The 21,180-nt window shown below is 34.3% G+C and overlaps 2 protein-coding genes across 5 annotated transcripts; one reads left to right on the forward strand and one right to left on the reverse strand.

The window, feature by feature from the left end:
- Window positions 1–782: 782 nt before the first annotated feature.
- On the reverse strand, window positions 783–6,085 carry LOC118029358 (serine/threonine-protein kinase MPS1). 4 transcript variants are annotated; one of them, XM_035033236.2, is made up of 6 exons: window positions 5,717–6,085; window positions 5,002–5,403; window positions 3,827–4,779; window positions 3,307–3,507; window positions 2,667–2,828; window positions 783–1,636 (listed from the first exon to the last, which is right to left on the reverse strand). In XM_035033236.2, exons 1-6 carry the CDS (start codon window positions 5,880–5,882, stop codon window positions 1,067–1,069), a joined length of 2,454 nt encoding a protein of 817 aa, XP_034889127.1. In that variant the 5' UTR covers window positions 5,883–6,085; the 3' UTR covers window positions 783–1,066. The 4 variants fall into 4 exon arrangements, with proteins under 4 accessions (XP_034889127.1, XP_073265657.1, XP_034889126.1 ...); XM_073409556.1 differs by having other exon boundaries at window positions 4,271–4,848; XM_035033235.2 differs by having other exon boundaries at window positions 3,827–4,848.
- Window positions 6,086–11,765: 5,680 nt separating this feature from the next.
- LOC118029360 (uncharacterized) lies at window positions 11,766–13,607 on the forward strand. Its single transcript, XM_035033239.2, has 2 exons — window positions 11,766–12,624; window positions 12,916–13,607. Exons 1-2 carry the CDS (start codon window positions 11,946–11,948, stop codon window positions 13,545–13,547), a joined length of 1,311 nt encoding a protein of 436 aa, XP_034889130.1. The 5' UTR covers window positions 11,766–11,945; the 3' UTR covers window positions 13,548–13,607.
- Window positions 13,608–21,180: the final 7,573 nt, after the last annotated feature.

The raw sequence follows: 21,180 nt of genomic DNA on the forward strand, positions 1-21,180 counted from the left end.
CTACCGCCAGAACTCCTTTCAGGGAAAAAAAAAAAAGAAAAGAGATTCTGCCGATCAATCACGCTATGCCTAGATTCTGTAATCCGCCTCGAAGTTCCCTGACCGGTTCACAAACTGAAAACTGCAAGCTTCAGGGTGTTTCTCCCCTCTTTTAAAAAAACTGGAATTTTTAGCATCCCTGTTTCCCATCGAACATTGAACATCTAGAACCATGTTGTTATGGACCAAGAATAATGTTAGAGATACCAAGATTCTCCAGAAAGATAGGGTACGACCTTATTAGCAGACTTCACGGAAGCATTCAGTTAATACTCCACAGTTCGTATTTAACCTCTGGCTACATGGTAATCATGGCGTTCACAACTGGCTCTCGTTTTTTCTTTGGGCCTTCCACAATCAATCAATTGTAGGATGCAAAAATTCTCTGCAACAAGGGAACCGCCGGCAAACCTATTAAAGTTGCTCACGCCACTATATATATATATATATATATATCATACAAGTAAAAAAAATTTCCTTAGAAAAATTAAAAGATCGCTGAAATTTCGAAGAACTGCCATTTGAAGTTTATTTAGCTTTTTTAAAATAAAATAAAAAAATTGTTAAACATGGATATGTGACCAGCATGATCTCTCTCTCTCTCTCTCTCTCTCTCTCTCTCTCTCTATATATATATATATATATATATATATATATATATATATATATATATCGTTACTTGCTCGTTGTTGACCAAGCCAGCATGTTGCAAAATGCCTCGGAAGATCCATGAGAAAGGAGTATTCCAGTTAAGCCGAGAATCAAGTCATGTATGCTGCTTAAAGTATATGTGAAAGATTACATCCAATGTCACACTGCGCGCATTCATCGGGTCCGTAAAGTTGATGATACATACAAGTAAAGAATTGGAGTTCAACACTTCTGTTCGAAGTCAAAATAAAACAACAGGGATGATTACACCTTATAAAGGGTAGGACGGCCATGATTTCTCATATTCCCCGATGAGAAGAGCTTCCCGGAGTTGACTGCCTACCTCAAACATGGATTTATACAACTGAAACTATTCCTAAAATCTCTCTGACTTTGCTAAACATTCCCGGAGCTGAAAACAAAGCTTAGACATCTGGGAGAGCAACTTGCATTGTTGGTCTCGTGATGTTAATGACTCGGATATGAGAGTGCCTGGGTTAAGCAATTGTTGGAGCTCATGGCACAGCATAGAAGCTTCTTGGTCACTGCCACAAGTTTCTGCAACAAGTTGAAGCAGTTCACAACCTTGATTCTGAGATGCAGATTGTTGAGTCGGTACTGGTGGAACAAGAAAAGGATGTTGGAGTAATTGAGGGATCCTCCATCTCTCGTTCCTCTCCCAAGCCAGGCATCTTTTCATGAGATCAAGAAGCCATGGATTGGAAACTGGCTCATAAGTTATCTCATGGTTTGGATCCGTTATAACTTTGAACTTGGCCCAAAATGTTTTGTACGCAGAAAAAGGGGTTCTTCCATACACCATTTGGTAGAGGATGCAGCCGAGGGACCAAATATCTGATGGCCGACCACACTTTATGGTGTTTCCATTAGCATCACTCTCATTGCACATGAATGCCTCTGGAGACATGTAGCTTAGGGTACCGACCTGCAGAAACAGAATATGAACCACTAAGCAAAATAGTACCAACTAAAAAAACCTTTGAAATAAGCTAAATTGACAAATAAGCAATCCCCTCATTTCTGTAGTCAAAGCAACTTCGTCGCTTTTGCATACCAATCGGACAGCAGCCCTTTCAGGGGTTCCTTGGGTACCGATTCACCCTGCGTAGATTGACTGAACGCAGAAAGCCTTCCACTGGCAGGCAATCGTATTTTTCACAGATTTCTCGTTATCCAAAAATATTCAGAACAAAAGAGATTCTGAAGTGGCAACATGCGGTCAGTCACAGATGAGCAACAAGGTGAAATATTCATTCTAATAAAATAATTTTCTAAACTTCCTTGTCTTTGTTTACTATTAAAAAAATTAGTTAACAAAAAACTAGTTTGGTTTTCATGAAAGTATTTTTTTTTTTTTTTGAACTATAAAATTTTTATAGAAGTTGCAAAAAATAAAAAATATCTAATTATTTATTGATCATATGAAATTTAGTTCTTAAATCTTTTGATTACTATATATTTTATTTTTAATTTTTTTTTTTTAATTTCATCTCTTAGAATTTAATTTAATTTGATTTTCATATAACTTTGATTCTCATTCTTTTAATTGTTATTTATTTTATTTAAAATTATTTATAAAATTATTTTTTTTAATTTCATCATCTTTCAATCTTTATTATTTTGATTGTTATTTATTTATTTTTAAATAATTTATAAAATTATTTTTTTTAATTTCATTTTCCTTTTAATTTTTTTATCTGTTAAATTTGATCGTCATTCTTTTAATAAACTTGAAAAAATAATTTATTAATAAATTATTTTTTATTTTATTTTCCATGACACAGTCAAACACTACAAAATATTTTCCAACTTATTTTTCATAATATTACCAAACATCAAAAAATAATTCTAAAAACTACTTTTAAACAAACAAATAAAAACTACTTTTTAGCTACAAACATGTTTTAAATTAATAATAGCTCGGAAAACCAAATGTCAGGAATAAGTAAATCTACCTGTGAATCCCTCTGAATGTTAGTAGTATCGCTCATTATGGATTTGGCGATGCCAAAATCAATCAACTTTAGAGAACCCTTGACAAGAAGAAAATTAGCTGGCTTCAGGTCAGAGTGCACGATACGTTCCTCATGTATGGTATTGACAGCTTGAAGTATTTGCTGCAAAATATTTGAACAAAACAATGTCAATCCCCGTTGCCATTTAATTAACTATGAACAAGACCAACAAGTAATGTGTGTTTTGAAGACGATGTAAATTTGCTACATGATAGGTATACTATGAAGACAATGTTGCATCAGTGATACAAAACAAATGTGTTTCTTCATCCATGCCAAATACCCTTCGATACAAAATATGAGAGAGAGATGGAAAACCAAACAATGCCAATAATCAACATCATGCCAACATTAGAAACCTATCCAGTATCCACCCCATGATGCAGACCAAGTCTCAAGAATGAGAGCAGGGGCACCATTACAATGCTTCATTGAAACAAAGAAACATTGTCCCCACTGTCTACAATGACTTTCTTCTAGCAATAAACACTAATATCTAGATTACTATGAGAAAAAGCTATGGAGTGTTGCTATAACCAAAACTGCAACTATGAAGAAAAATAAGGTGTAACCCAAGGACCTGCCAATAAAATCTCAGCCAATTCTCATCTATCGTCTGGTTGGAGCTATCCATCTCCTTCCATTTCTGGGACAGCATGTGAGCCAAATCAATTTCCCCGTATTCAAGGACCATGTATATACACCCATCATCTTTGACTCTTCCATCTTTATTACTTACAGAGCCACTCATGACTTCGTGGAGCAAAGTTTTATCTGTCACCTAAATCCAAAAGAGACTATTAGAGATCTCTACTAGATAAAAATAAAGCAATAATAGATGCCAAGCCTTGGAAATATGGATTTTCATGAGAAGAAAAAGGAACACCAAGCTCAAGTATAAAAGATATATTATTCTGAGACAGAAGATTTATCATCTTCTGTAATGAGATCTCAAAGCACCTATGTTGCAACCTCAAAGTATCGAGTTCATGTAAATTGGACAAACAGAGCGAACATGATAATATTCTATTGCAAACATATTGCCCCAGATTAAATCATGGAGATTAGTGCATGATTCTTTTAAGGCTGTAAGTGAATACCTCATAATCTATTAACTGTATAATGTTGTTCTTCCTCTTTAGTTTGTTTAGATAAAGAATTTCCTGACAAAAACCATATGCAGTTCCATAATCACGACCCTTGAGCTTGATTTTCTTAAGTGCATAGATTGTGCAGTCTGATGAAATGACTTTGTGAACCTCACTGCTTCCTCCACTTCCTATCTTACCAAGCCTTTGATAGAGCTTCCCATTAACTTTAAAGAACAAATCAGGGTCAAGATTCCTTTTTCGAGGCACTGATGCACCTTTACTACTTGAAACTTTTTCTTGTTTTTCATGTTTAGGAGGCTCCAACTTCACATCTGAAGATGGGTTTTTGGACATTGGAGGCTGAGATTGTACATCAGCACCATCATCTGCTGGTTCAATATTCATAGTGGACCTATCAACAACAAGTGAAGGATTGTTTGCAATGTCACTTACTTCAGGCACACCTCCCTGTTGCTCCTTAGGCAGGTCCTTAAATTGGGAATGGATAGCAGAGGTAGAAGGCCGGGTTGCAGCGGCTCTCAGGTCAATTAGCATGCCACTTGTGTCCTTCAATGTAGGAGGTGACAGCTGCTCCAAATTCCCTGGGGTAAAGCTCTGAGAATTTGCATTAGCATCCCTCAAAGGTTCGACTGCGGCTTGAGAACCACTCTCACGAGAGCAATGTGTCATCGAGTTAAGCATGGGTGCTGAAGTAGAATGAACGGATGTTGTGGTAGCACAAGATGGTCCAACAACAGAAGATTGAGTAGCTGGTTGGCTTAAAAAGTTCCTCAATTCATGCAACTGATTCTGAATAACCATTGTTCTCTTTGCCAGTGATGGTACAGCTCCATCAGACCTCAGAGTGAGATCTGATTCCATGGTCTGAAAGTTCTGCTGCTTTGTTTCATCATTGATCACATTTGACACCTCTACTTGATTGCTCACATCCCATTCCATTTCTGTCAACGCAAGGGAACCCATATGAGAAGTTAAGTTCTCCAATCCAGTGGCCATTCCATTATCGGCCCCTGCAAGTTAGAAGATAACAGAGCATATATATCTAGAGCAAAAAAATTAGAAACTTTTGTCACAGCATCATGAATTAGATGACAGACGAACAACTAATCCAGCAAAACCAACTTTCAAAAAACAACTCAAAACAGCAAGGAACAGCATATTACCCTGGGAAATGGTGTTGTTCACTGTCGAAAACTGGACTTTTCTCTTACCCTCAACAAGTTGAGATGCTATGGACGTCAGGGGCATCGGATTATTCTCTTTAGGATCGATAGCAGATTTTAGTTGTTCTCCCTGTGCATCAAAGGGATTGAAACTCTCATCAAACGTCTTCGTGATTGTTCCAGGAAACGAAGGAGGTGTGATTGACGCATCTTCATGACTTTCCCTGATAACAGTAACTGGATTCTTTTTCGGCAAAGTTGAGTCTTTACTCAATGGAACAACATCTTGAGAGTTCTTCGTGCCTGTAGTTGGACCCACATTTGAAGCTACAGTTCTTGACGCTTCACGTTTTGGAATTAGCGTACGTCTAGGCTTTGTGCTATTACTCGTCTGCATTATACCTAAAACGAGCATATCAATCATTTAGAGCTTCAACAGTTATTTCATTTTTTAAAGCATTAAGTTCACAGTTTTCAAAAAAAAATAAAAAGGAATCCAAATTGAAGAAGTTAATTCCATTTTAATAATAGAATCATCAACAGACATGGTAATCAGGATTCCTGGATTAAGCCTTCATTTAGCTTTTTAGTAAATGACAACAACTAAATAAATGTGCCAAAATTGAGCAGTAGCTTTCAGAATTTCTTAGTAAAAGAAAAATCTAGAGAGACACAAAGCACAAAAAAAGTAATCGATAGAGAGTTGCGGTGGTACCAAGGGGGCGGTGGCGCTTGAAGGCGGCTTGGACATGCCGGAGAAAGTCCGGCGGGGAGGAAGACGAGGAGGAGGAAGACGTCGTGTCGGCGGCGTTGGTGACGGGACGAAAGAGATTTCTTTGCAGAGGTGCAGATGGGACCGGAAGGTTAGCCTCCCTGTCCATGACCGGATCTGAACGGCATTTCCGTCGAGGAGAGGGGCGATTTCGGAAGTAAAAGAGCAAAATGAAGATTTTAATTTGGGGAAATTAGTGCTTGTGTGATGTCCATGAGAACTTTTGAGTGCGTGCGTTTGTGTGTCAAACAGAGAGTGGAACCACCCACAATCGCTTTCCCAATCCTGCCAAAGCCAACACACAGAGAGGAAGAGAGGAGCGTCTTAAGTTTCGAAATGACTTGTTGGCGCTCTCGACTCAATTCTGAATTTGGGCCTTTATTGGGCCCTTCCTTTTTCTCATCTATAAACCACCTAATGCTAATATTAATACTGGGCTTTCTAACACGTGGATTTGTAAGTGGAAAACTCAAAAGCTCTCTCCAAACCGCTAAGAGTATTTTTATGGCAAATGCTAAATGAAAAATCTAAATAGTTAATATGGAATTTAAAATATATTGTAAATATAATTTACTTTTTTTAGCTTGCCTTTTTTTAGTTAATATGATTTTAGAGTTGAGCAGTGCTCTTCTAGAGATTTTTTTTTCATTAAATAATGTGATCATAAGATTCATATTTTATGATTTAGAAAACTTTGTATACAATGAGATGTCACGTCATATTTTGTAAGAATAGGGCCAGATTCCATGATTTTGTCTTAAAAAGAGTTCTTGTATAGGCAAAGCAAGATCCATTGCATTTCAGGACTGGACAGGCTCGAAACCATTGAGGAATTGGCCCTTTTGAGTCCAACACCACTTCAGACCGCCTGGAGTTTGGAAATCCTATCTCGAGACAGTGAGAAATTCTCTCCTTTTTTTTTTTTTTTTTTTGTAACTCTGAATACCTGGACCAGTTTACGCGCACCACAATTAATTCTCAGGCTTACTGAACATCAATTCTCTCCTCTTTTTAACCGCTGCCGCAGTGGGTATGCAGGAGAAACAAGACTCCAAACAGAACAATCTTAGTACAGTTTGGTTCGAATATTTTGCATCTCATGTCCAAAGTTCTGTCCTTTTTTCGAACAGCTTGTCCTGTTCAATTCTGATCTATCCAGTTCAACTTTACCGAATAATTCTCTTTGCAGCTATGGTGGCCCAAATTTTCTCGAGGGAGTGGAAAATAATACAAGTGAGAAACATCATGACAAAACCTGGCTACTTGTGTTAAACCAATCATTTTGCTGGGCATTCCGGATAAGTACTTTTAGATTGGGCATTAACCTTTTCGCCTAGTGAAGGAGCCCTTCTCCTCTCCGAGGACCCAGGCAATCCTATAATTGGGGAGCCACTGCTTCCATGTTAAGCCCGAGAATGTACGAAGATAGGATACCTCTAGTGAAGAGTCTAGACCAGACATAAATATAATTGGAGTGAATATTAACCATAGTTTGCCTGGGGGTTCACCCAAAATCCGGTCGATCCGAGACTAGAATCGAGCTGGATTAAAGAAAAAATAGGAGAAAAAAAAAACTCAACGTAACTCAGCTATAAATCCATTGATTTTTTTTATTTTTTTTACTAAAACATGTCGTATTTTGATTTTTTTAAAAAAAAAATGACCCAGCCGATTCGGTGAACCCGGTCAAAATCCAGAACCCGGGTCTTAGACCAGGCCAGCCACCAGGCTGAGTTTTAAAAATATGATATTAACCAAGGGCAGGGAAAACACTATAGCCTGTGAATAGACATATTATTCTATTTTTATTATTTCATCTTTTCTATTAAAAATGTTCATCTTGCCATTCGGATATGGCATTAGTAAATGTTGATTTTGATGGGATGGATTGGTATTTGCAATTTAAAAATGAACATTAAATGAATGTATTGCATTTTTTAAAACAAAATAAAAGCTTAAATTGAAGGGTTTTTTTTCATTATTTTCAATTTTCAAGCACAATAATTTTGAGTCTATCATTCTTTTTAGACTTTTTACCCTTGATTTAATGAATAAGGATCAATTTGATCTTTTTAGAGGTATAAGAAATAATTAAAAAAAAAAAAAGGCCAGCACTTGAAAAGCATGTGTCATTGTGTGTGTGTGTGTGTTTGTGTTTGGAGGGGGGGGTTCAAGCAGCATGTTCGATCTCCTCTAGCTTCCAAAAATGCTCGATCATCATGTCTCTCGCATCGTCAAGTGAAGGCATTTTCAATGGGGTGGTACATCCATGGTTGTCCGTGCATGATTGGGCAACATTCAGATTTTTTCTTTCTCCATCCTTTTTTCTCTCTCTTGGTTTTGGGATTCATGCTTCCCCCTCCAAAATAAAAAGGTTTCCTCCCATTTGTTTTGTATATGAATTATAGTCATCATTTTTTTAATTGCTCTTTGTTTGTTTTAAATCATTTTTTTTATCTCTAAATGCTAAATAGATCAGTGTACATTAAAAAAAAATTATATTTACAATATATTTGATGTCAAATTATTTCTCTTGACGAGAGATTTTTTTTTTTGCCTCCAACAAAAACAAATCGAGGTTAGAGTTGTTTTTTTTTAGTTTTGTTTTTTAAACCAATTTAGGGTTTTTTTTTTAGTTAAGAAATTAGTTCCTCAAGGTTATAAGTGTTTTCCATGTGTTTTTAAGTGGAAATATATTAAAATTTGGGTTTAAAGATAAAAGGATTGCATAACTTAATTTTTGGCCCCCTCTACGATGGTTGAAATATGGGCATGTAGACAATGTGTCATACATTCTTTTTTTTTTCAAAAAAAAAAATTAGGTGGATGTTATGTCATCCATCCAATTCAAAATAAAAACAAATAAAGATCCAGTTGTGCAAGTGTGTGCTGACAGGCCCACGAGCTTAAGCTGATATTAAAAGTCTTAGGCTCATTGGACCACCAAGCCCAAATGTATGATTTTTTTTTTTTAAATCTCAACAATTAATATTTACTTTGTTAAAAATTAAATAATGTAAGATGTGTATGTGTGTATATTAAGTTGTGAGCCTCTACTTAATTTCTAAGCCAATTTTTAAATAGCCCATGTTGGCACATATACCACAATAAAGTATTATGGCCTCCAAGAGATCAATGTGGTGCTTAGCTTTTCATCAATAACTACCTAAATATGGTGCCCACCCTATTAGTACAATGTCAGCTCTTCTTGCTAAGCACTTGTGTCCGCCAACCTTTTTGTATGGTACTTACACAATTATTCTCCATCATTACCCTATACATGTGTATGCAACTCACACTCTATAAGGTAATTTCAAGTGATCAAGATGTATAAATACCTCGGGTCACAAGATAACCAAATAGTCTATAACACAATAACAAATACAATCACATAGTTTTCAAACATATACTATCTTAAGCTTTGACTTTCTTTGTTATATATTGTTTCTCTTATGTAATTTACTAATTTAGGGTTCACTATCTTGATAGAAAACTTGTTTTCACATGAGTATAGAACAACCAAGTCCAAACACCTCATTGCAATATACATCCATGAAAAGCCCAAATCTAATATAAAATTTCAATCTAAATTTGAAACAAGATTCATAAACTCGGTTAGTGACCTATTAAAAATTGAAAGGGGATTCTTATGGCAGCTAAATGTTCAATTCAATCTCATAAATTCTTGCCCCATTCTCTTACCACCGATATACCTTAATGGAATTATAGCTAGAATTTGTTATTGTAGCCAAGCAATATGTTATGATTTAATATTCTTGACTGTATATTTTTATGCTTTAGAAGAGCCCAAACCTATAATAGGCCGATTACCCAATCGAACATGAGTCTGATATACTTGGGTTCAATCATAAGCTGAGTTTAAATTTTTATGGGTCTGGTAAGCTATCATATCTAATATACATGGGTTTAGTCATAAGTTGAGTTCAAATCTTCATGGGTCTGGCGAATTGTCGACCTAATATACTTCCTAGACCAAGAAAAAGGAAATATTGATTTGTACATACCGGAATTTTTTACCATTGATTTTATACTTTCAAGACCAAGTGGAAGAAAATATTAACATGAACATTTAATTAATCACCATCCATCCATCCATGTATCAAATAACCTCATTCCCTGTACCAACATGCATGATGCATGTAGTCTCTTGATATGATACGGCTTCCAAAAAAAAAAAAAAAACCTTGATGAAAGCTGATTGCTCCATGTTTTATGAGCTCAGAATGCACCAGTTCTGCTTTCAGGTGGGACAATGGGATTGTCATCTCTGTCTGATTAGTTAGCATTAGCTTTAAACTTTTTATTTGTTTTTTTATTTTTATAGATTTAAAACAAGCCTAATTGCAGGAAATGAGAATGCTTATTCGAAATTCAAACCCTGGATGGCTCCCCAGGTACACAGGCGTTATTTTATCAACTTTTTTGTTTTAATAATTTAATAATATCCACGTGATATTATAAACTCATTTGAAAATCACATTTTAAAGACCATGCTGACACTAAAAAACCTGTTGGACTTCAAATTTCAGTCTAAAGTGTGGTAGAAAAAGTCCGTAAAACTTAAAGCAAATGTTGCCCTAGCTTTACCGGCTAGTAATCAAGAAGGTCAGCACACAGGCTGAATTGTTATTCCCAGATTTCATGCTCGCATCAGCAACGGTTACTACTACTTGCTAGAGCTAGGAGATGTCCTGGACACATGTAAGAGATGAAAAGTTACGGGTGACAGTTTGGTAATTTTGAGAACAAGAGGGGTGAAATCTTGATTTTTGATAGTCACGAAGTATTAAAGTAAAGAACTTTATTCCATTGCATATGGGTGTTTGCATGATTTTGAGGCAAAGGGAATCAGTCAGCTTTTCCCCGTAAGAAGGGCCATTATGGCGTAATTAGTGAGTGCCCAGTTGATGATGCGTCGCAGCACTTAGGCCAAGAAATTCACCTTGGGATGGCTATAAGGCAAGCTGAGGCTCTTGATGAGCCATCCACACCGTCCATCTGCACTTGTATCGGATCATTGTTTAGCCATAATTAACCTGTTAGCAGTAGACAACTATTATTTAATTTACCAGGACAATTTATGAATAGCCACGTTTGTTTATTGGTTATTTTATTTACAAGAGTAATAGTTGTTGTTTTTAATTATTAATTTTTTACATAAACATATTAGAATAATTCAAAAATATAAAAAAATCTAATTTTTTAAAAAAAGCACTGTTTTGGAACACAATTTCAAATGGCAACAACACCATCTACTATCTACTACTGTATTATAATAAAATAATTATAAAGACATGATTTTTAGTATCATGCAAATTTATGGGATTTTTTTTAATTCTAAGGTAAGGTGATATGATGGGGCTGTCTCTACACTGAGATCAAAAAAATTCATAAAAGAATACACATTTATACCTTGCTCTTGAAAAATTCAAAAAAAATAACACGTTAGGTTCATACCTTGCTCTTGAAATTGAATCCGAGGTACATACTATTACTAGTTGCTAACTAGCCAGCTGAACCACGCTTCAAAGTTTTTATTAGAACATAATCATCTGTGTGTTTGTAAATGTAATCGATTTTTATTTTTTTTATCTGAATTTTTTAAAAAATTATTTTTTTTTATTTTTAAATCGTTTCACTATGAATTCGAGCGCCTGGTATCTCTCTGAATAAATTCTGTGCCTCGTGCGTATCAAATTTTAATTAATATGTGTACTAAGGCGTTCTATCCATGTTTTTTTTTTTTTGAACCTGGGAAGTTTTTGCTGATGTAATAACCAGACAGGAACTGTAAATCAATATTTAATATTGATGATTTTCTTGTGCAGACCATCCACTTTTCCCATACTGCTGAAGTACTTATCTAACCTACTGGACAAAGAGGCAGAAGAACCCTTGTAGTAATTTAACATGAGGGGTCCATATTTCTTTCTTCTTCAACTTATCCAAGTATCTCTTTCAAGCAATGAACGGTCAGATTCCCATCATCAACAATGTCATGCCCAGGGCTGTTAGTTTACTATAAATCATAGTCTGCACATGCATATCAGAGACTCCATAAACACCAAAATCTACAACTACATCTCCTACAAAAGGAAGCTTCTCCTCATGTGACAAAAGAGCTCAAGCTTCAGTATTCTATCACCCTCCAATGGCTAAACCAAAAATATCCAGAAAACCCACCATGGAAGTCAACCAGAATCAAAACCACCAGCCCCTGAAAACAGAAAAACCACCTTCATGGTTTGTTGTAAGAGGCCTTTTTGGCTGCAAGCATATCCAAACACAGCAGCAGCAGCGGGAACAAAAGCAACAGAAGCAACCACAGCATCGAAAGCAAGATCAGCAGCAGCAATCAAAGAAGGAGAAAAAACATAACCAGCATCAAGACCAGTCGCTGGAGGAAACAAGCAAGAAATGCAAGAAAATGAAGTGTTCAGGCTCAATATGCAGCAACTCAAAGGTCATGCACAGGCCTGAAACAGCTTCTATTGAAGTCCAAAGGAAAAGGGCTTCAATGGGCTCAGCTGGTAAAAATGTTTCAAGCAGATCCATGAAAGGTCCTTTAAATGAAATCAATGGGGTTGTTCCCTCATCTAACTCTTCACTTTCTGCATCTTCTAATTTCTCCAGCAGTAATGTTAGTTCTTTCAGAGGAATGCCATTCAGTAGATTCTCTGGTTGCTATGAATGTAGAATGGTAGTGGATCCTGTTCTTGGAATTGCTAGAGACCATTCCTTGAGGGGTAGCATTTGTTCTTGCCCTGAATGTGGTGAGATTTTCATGAAAGCTGAAAATCTGGAGCTTCATCGGGCTGTTAGACATGCAGGTAGCTCACCATCTCCTTCAACTCTTAATACATGTTCATCCAACTACCATTTAATCATTATTTTCACTTTCAGTTATCTATTACTGTATCTGTGGTTCATAACATTGTTTATTGAAAAGGAACTTAATTTTCATCCATTATTCCAATATATTTTGGTTGCTCATGAGTTACTCCGTTTATTTCAATGCATTGTTTTAAACTAATTTCAAAACTTTCAATACATATCCATGAAAGTGCACCATTGCCATGATCTCAAATCCTTAACTCCCTAATTTTGGAATCAAATTTCAGTATCTGAACTGAGTTCAGAGGACACAAGCAAGAACATAGTAGAAATCATATTCCAATCAAGCTGGCTAAAGAAACAAGCCCCCGTTTGCAAAATAGATCGCATCCTCAAAGTCCATAATACCCAAAGAACCATTTCCAAGTTTGAAGAGTACAGAGACTCCATCAAAGCCAAGGCCACCAAGCTTCCCAAGAAACAGCCACGTTGCATAGCAGACGGCAATGAGCTCCTCAGGTTTCACTGCACCACCTTTGCATGCTCACTAGGCCTCAATGGCTCTTCAAATTTGTGCAATTCAGTTCCACACTGTAATGTGTGTAGCATTATCAAGAATGGCTTCAAAGAATCCACCACTCGAGATGACAATGGGCATGGGATTTTGACTACAGCGACCAGTGGAAAGGCACACGACAAAGCTACAATATCAGAGGACGGCAATGGTGATAGTGAGAAGAGGGCAATGCTGGTTTGCAGGGTGATTGCTGGCAGGGTTAAGAAGAGCATGGAGGGAAATGCTGAGGATTATGACTCAGTAGCAACTGGCATGGAGGTTTACTCTAATTTAGACGAGTTGTATGTATCTAATCCTAGGGCCATTTTGCCTTGTTTCGTTGTTATCTACAGAGGGTTTTAGTATGGCCTAACTCGTTGCTACTACCTTGTATTCAATTAATTAGGGTAAGGTTTCCTGTTTTGTCCACTTGATTCTCCTGATAAACATATTTAGTTTCTGTGGGATTTTGCAATGCACCATCGGGGGCTTTGGTCAACTATGAACAATAAAATTTTGTAAGGCAGAACTTGGACGTGGCTCTCCATAGAGGGCTTTAAATGTACTTTGGACTTGTGCACTGTCTCGGTGTCGCCTCCTCTCCAATCGAGAAGTTGTGTAATCTAAGCAAAACAGTACCCTTTTTTATTTTTGTTTAATCATACCAAGTTCGAAAGTGATGGGCGATCAAATTCTCGGAAAGAATGCACTCTTGTTTCGAGAATATGTAACGACGTCGGAGTTCCAGTGTTAAACTTCCACGCCAACCTAATAGTTTACAGAGGGTTTAATTAACCATTCGAGTGACATTATTATCATCGAGACACGGAACACTAATTTGGAGGACAAATTCTTAACATATATATAACTTGAGATTCCAGTTCTACTAGCTCATGGAGCTGCAACACCTGCTTTCTTGTCCAACGCTCCGCGTGAAAGTGAACTTCAATGTCTACTGTAGCTCAAAGGCCCAGATTTTTCAAAATCCTTTTTGATAAAACAATATTATATTTCTCAGATCATCAATGAAGTAGTTAACAAAGGAAAAAAAAAAAAAGCCTCTGAAGTCTGCACTCCTATTCGATCTCACCAAAGCTTTGTTATCCATTAAACACCCAAAAGAGGGTAGACGAAGGAGAGATGCATGCTACATTGTTACCCCCTAAATGTCATCGCAAATTTTCGACCTTTTGACTTTAAGTGTAACAATGAATACTAGGTTTTTAGCACTTTATATATATATATATATATATATATATATATATATATATAACAGAGTTAAAAAAATTAATAAAATAAAACAGTTTATATATATCAAGATAAAAAATCATTACTTTTAAAACTTATAGTTATTTAAAATAATGATATCCTTTTAAAAAAATATAAAATGAATAGGAGAGAAAAGAGACAAAAAAGAAAAAGAAACATCAGGGACACATTGAAACTTTAATTATAATATTATCAGTACCATAAAAAATATATCGATAAAATAAATCCAACAACACTAAAAAAAATCATCAATAACGACTCAAGTGAACAACATTTGTTATCTAAAGATAAAGGTGAACCACTTGTCTTTAGCGGCAAGTGTGACCTACTCAGATCACTATTGGTAATATTTTTTTGGTATCGTTAGATTCATCTCATCAAGATTTTTTAAATGTATTGGTAATGTAGTAATTAGAATTTCAGAGTGTCTTTGATGTCTTTTCTATCTTTTTTTTTTCTTTACTCTCTTTTCTTTCCTATATATTTAGTATTTTTTTAAATAATAAAAAGGTATAAAAATTATGTTTCTCAATCATAACATATACAAATTGTGTTATTTAATAAATTATTTCTTTGATTGTTTTATTCCATAAATAATTTTTAAAAAAAATATATCAATTTTTTTCAAAAAAAAAAAAATCAACAATGAATTCCTGTGGCGTGGCGTGCTTTAAGTGGGCAGGAATTGTTATGGAGTAAAGACTTGCATGTCACCACCAGACATCACCAGAGTCTTCACTGAGCTGATATGCTCGGTTGGTTCCCCTATGAGCTAATGGGAGACCTGACTGCCTATGAAGTATGAACCAAAAAGGTTAGTGGGTCAGTCCACCCATGTCCTATATGGTACAGCGTGCTTTAGCATTTGTTCTGTGGCCTTGTTTTGTAGCCTGCATTAGATCTTGATTTTCGCCACATTTCCCATTCTTGATTTACTATATTTCTTGACTCTTGTTTTGTACTCATTGCCTTATGATTTCGATTTTCTTGATTTCCGATCCAGAAAAACAAAACAAGAAGAGGCAAAGCACCCTCGTATGGGCTTGTCAATTACTATAATAAAAAAAAATAGCTTCCACTACCAAGAGATTTTGAAAACGGAAATGGACGATATTTATCATGGCACCACGCCATGGAATGTACCGGCAGTCTATTTGAGGCCAAGTGATGGAATTTTAATGGCTCGGGATTTGCTAGTAGATGTTTTGGCGCCACCAATTTAATGGATGGGCCCGGAGGAGGCGTGGTCGCTGTACTCTTACGGTCATCGGAAACACTAAAAAGAGAGGCCGACATGCGTACACGGGCACAAACATAATAATGTACGTTCTGTGGAGAGGGAGTAAAATGATTGAAGACGTCAACATGCATGAAAAGGAGTGCTCTTCAAGACAGCCAACCTGTACAAGTTTGGAATAATGCCTTGCAAAGCAAAGCATTGCCTTTGCAAGGGATTACCCTTTGCATTAATAATGACAAGTATTTAAAAAAAAAAAAATAACAAGGTTTACTAAAAATTAGGTTAAAAAAATATTTAAAAATTAATATAATTTGAATATTACTGTATTTTAGAATATCGTTTTTTATATACAATTGTTACTTAGAATAGTCGCTTCTAAAAACCCAACTTCTATATTGGAGCTGGCAAGACACTTAACTTGCTAGCATCTTATGCTTGTGCTTGTGTTTGTGCGGTAGAGATATGACAAATAGAAAAGGAAAAGAGAAAAGGTAGAGATTGTGGGTGAGAAAGAAAAGAAGAGATATTATAGTGTCATATGAATGGCATAGAGCTTAGGGTTATAAATGGATGATTAAGAGTATGGAAAGACTCGATTTTGATTTGATTTTAAAAAATAGAAAATAAAATAATTTACAATAAAATAAAAAATTTACTAAAGTAAAAAAAAACAAAAAAGAAAGGAAGTTGAACAAAAAAGCTGAATAAATTGACTCATTTGATTTTAAAATGAACAGCAAGCTAATATAAATTACTAACCATGATTATGAATGAGAGAAGCAAAATAGACAAAGAGAGTTGCACGACCCAAAGATAACAAAAATAAAGATGCATGACATGTTAGATTTATTCAATGCACGATCATGACATGGGTGAAAACCCAAAGAAATTAGAGGTTGAAAGTGTATGAGCAAGAAAAGGAAGATAATATAAGACTAAAAATACCAAGAAAAGGTGTAGCTATGCATTAAATATCAAAGATTTGTGAGAGAAAAATTAAAACAAAGTTTGCAATTCAAAAGCACATAAAAAATATTCCCTCTAAAAAACTCTATTCCATAAGAAGGATCAAAAAATAATTGAACAATGTAATAGAAATTTTGAATATGATGAAAAGACACATCAAACAACAACATATTCTTAAGAGAAAGCCAAAACAAATTAAATATAAAGATTGTATATATGATAATTAGGGATGAAATCATAGAAAAATGTTCTAATGTCTAAAGCATTAAAAGAGAAAATTGGATGAAAAGGCAAAGCAACTAAAAAATCAAAAAGCTTCTACAATCTAGATGACATGAGACATTCATGTTAGTTGTAATATCTTTGCTATAATCTTATTGTACAAGTAAGGGCTTGATTTAGAGAGTTTAAATAATAGGAAATGGTTTTACATGGTTATTTTTTTAGAGAAATTGAAATTATGATATAGAATGATTGTATGTTGTAATTATTAATGGGAAGAGATCCTCAATTAAGAGGTATTTGGATCATTTTGACATGGTATAAGAGTTGGACTTCTAAATTATATTCTTAATTCTCTAAATAAATGTTTTTTTTTTCTTTTTCTTTTAGGTCAAGTTATGAGATTTTTTTTTTGTTTCTCTCTTGAAACTCCTTTTTGATATGATAATGTTGACAATGTGTAAAGAGCTTTTTTTTTTTGTTGGACATTGTAACGATACAATTGGTTATTTTTGAAGTTTCCATTCTTGGTAATTTGAAGTCCTTTTAAATTAAGGGTTTTTTTTTTACACTAGTTCCGTTCTTTTCTTTAAATTTATCATGTCATGAATTAATCCACTTAAGAGTTTCAATTCAAAATGTTTGTGAAGGGCAAAGAAGTATAGTCACTTAGATAGGCCGTCTTTGCTCTCACTGACCCTAAAGAGATTGTTTTTTAGAAGAGCAAGAACGTCCATGATATCTCTTGGTTACTAGGTTCTATTAAATTGTATATGGCGAATAATATTTTTTTCATTCATTAATGTTATCGAGATGCATGTGGGTTTATCTTAGAAATATATATTCTCAAAAGTTTCAATTGGAGTTGGCAATCAACAATTATTGTCAATATAATCTTTTTATTGAACAATTTTTTCATAACGCAATTTTGACCCCTATTTCTAAAATATTTTTTCAAAAAATATGTTTTCAACCATTTGCGCACCCATTCCATGTTTTTTTACTATTTTTCTCTTGTTGACATCTTTTTGAAAAAGAACACCAAAAAATGAGAAAAGTAAAAATTAAAAAAGAAGATTGATGGATGAAATGCAAAAAAATAAAGAGAGACCACGGTAAAATTTGGTTACTTGCTCTCTAAGTAATTAGGTAAAAATGACAAAAAAAGAAGACTATAAATAGAGAAGAAATTTTGATTAGAAAGGGAAGAATGGGTGCGAAAAACCTAGCCACCTTGAAAAAAGAGTCAAAACAATTTTGAAGAGAAAAGGATAGTGTGAAAGAGAGAAGAAAGTGTGCCGAAAGAGAAGGAAAAAAAATATGAATTTTTTTTAAAAAAAGCAAGAAAAGTAAAAGCCTTGTACTATCTCTCATACAAACTCAGCCTACACCACGACATCTCCATCATTCTTTGTCGAATCCCAGTTAGCATCTCTACCATAGGTCACCAACCAATTACTATATCATTAACTATATTACATTTCTTCTCTCTCCCTACCCATTCAACAACAACACCATCATTGATGGCACTCACCTCTTTCTTTTCCACCGTATTTAGACTAACCTACAACAAATAAGATCAACAGCCAAAACAGAAGCCTTGACTAGATACAATAGTGAAGAAGAAATGAGAAAGAAGTGATAAATTGAAAGAGAAAAAATAAAAAAGAAATAAATAAAATCAAGAGAGTAAATAACAATGTCTAGTCACTCAGCTTGGCTTCACTCTAAAAACCATGACATTTGAGATGGTTAGTATGGCATATACTGCACACGATAAAATAAGATCTAAGTCATATACTCATTGTTATAGTTATAATGAGTTTGGATATATTGTAAAGCATTTAAGCCAAAAAAAACTCTATCATTATTGCAAAAAGAAGGGGCATGTCATTAAAGATTACAGAGTGCGGCTTCAAAACCAACACACTTTAGCCCTCTTTAATGTTATCCAGTCTAATTTCACAACTACCTTTTTGGATTATTCTCTAGATAAACACTTTATAAGTAATTCTTCCTCTCACCTCACATTTAAGATGGTACAAAATATGAATTTTTCTTTCTTTCTTTACTTTTTTTCATACAAGCTTAGGGGAATTTACTTACTTATTCTTGGTTGAGTGACTCTACAGCTTCAATAATATGATTAGCAGTATGGATGTTTGACATAATATTTGTTAGTATAGGGTAAGTAGTATATTTATATGGCTAATGGCAGTGTTTTTCCTAATATTGATATTGAAACTTTAGGGTCTTTTTTTAATAATATTTTTTGGTCCCATATTTATCTATTAATTTAATTTATATTAGCCAATTGGTATATCATAATTGTAAAATTCACTTTGATCATAATAGTTGTCATATATCGGATCAAACATTGGGAAAAGTGATAGCAAAGAGGTATAAAATGGGATGTCTCTTTCCTTTTTAGTTATTCATTCCCAGTTATGTTTCTTTATGTTGCACTACTATTGTTAATAATAGTCATGTATGGCATAAGAAAAACATTTCATCTTCTATCGTGTCTTCTGATTTTGAATCGTGTAAACTTGATAAAAGCAAATCATTACCCTTTTGCATTTACTTGTTTTGAGATTATTCATATTGATATATGAGGTTTTATTCTTGTTATTTCACATGCTTCGTACAAGTATTTTATGATGTTTATTAATGATTATGGTTGTTTTCTTTGTTCTAAAGATGATGTGTTTTCTATCTTTCACATGTTTATTGCCCTTATTAAAAATCAATTTTATATTCATATCAAGACTCTACAATCTGATTCTAAAAGGAAATATATATCTAATCACTCTTAATCTTATCAAAGAATAAAGGTTATTCTCTCCCAATATTTTTTCCTTTAAACTCCTCAATAGAAAAGAATTGCATAGTGTAAGAACCATCAATTGTTAGATGTTGTTCATATTTTGTTAATTAACTCTTCTACACTTCCTAGATCTTGGGTAAAAGCATTATTTATGATTTTTTATTTTCTTAATCATCTACTCTTCTAAGTTATCAATTTTGATTCTTTATATTCTTGTTTATTTGGTATTGCTCCTGAGTATAACTCTATTTATATCTTTGGTTACGTTTGTTTTATTCACTTATTATGCACTAAATATCACAAGCTTGCTGCTTATTCTATTCAATGTACTTTTCTTGGATATAGTAATGTCCATAAAAGGTTTATGTGCAATGAGTTGGCTTCTAATAAACTTTTTTGTTTCTTAAATGATGATTTTTTTTTTTAATAATCAACATTTCTTTCAATCTTTTGCTTTTCATTATTCCTCTTTAATTTTTCTTTCTCCTTTTGATGATATGTCTTAATCTACTGGATGTTTTAAGGTAGGGTTGTGAATTAGAGACATCGCCTACCATTTTCATAACTTTACCTTACCCTGATGGTTGGTCCTTTCTTGGCTAAACCTTATTAGTCATCTTCGATTCCATGTCCTTTAAATAGGTATGGATTCACTCATATAAATATTCAAGCCACTTTTGATACTACTATTGTACCTCAATCTTACTATTAGGCTTTCACTCAAGCATGTTGGTAGCAAGCTATACAAGAAAAGCTGCAAAATCTTTAGGAATCACACCTAAAATATTGTTTCTTGCATTGATGGCATCAAAATCTTAATCTACAAATGGTTTTATACCATAAAGCTATGTCATGGTGGTCATATCACAAGGTATAAAGCCCGTTTGATGGCTTTTGAGAATTGACATGAATATGGACTTGATTATAAAAAGACATTTACACTTGTAGATAAAATGATTATTGTTCACACTATTATAGCTTTTACTGCCAGGAAAGGGTGGTCACTCAAATAGATGGATGTGAAGAATGCATTTATGTATGGAAATCTCAAAAAATAAATAATTGACTTTCCCACCTAGCATGTTCACTCGTTCTTATTTTAAGATTTATAACTTGAAACAGTCTATATATGGATTGAAGTTGGAACAATACACCTAGTTTGAGAAGTTTTGTTCTACCCTTCTTGATTTTAACTTTATTTAGAATTAATTTAACTCCTATTTCTTGCTTTGAATGAATACTAATGGTCTTGTTATGCTTCTTGTATATGTGGATGATATTGTTATTATAGAATCTAACTTTTAGTTGATTGAGAAAATATAAACGCATCTCAACACTTCAATTCATATGAAATATCTTAGTCTCATGCAATATGTTTTTGGTCTTAAGCATCGTTGTCTGACCAGCACATTTTAGCATCAACATAAGTAAACTCAAGAGCTTACCACCTTAGTTGATCTTCATTCTAGTAA

Source organism: Populus alba, chromosome 5 (assembly GCF_005239225.2).
Source record: "Populus alba chromosome 5, ASM523922v2, whole genome shotgun sequence".
Classification (NCBI taxonomy): Eukaryota; Viridiplantae; Streptophyta; class Magnoliopsida; order Malpighiales; family Salicaceae; genus Populus; species Populus alba.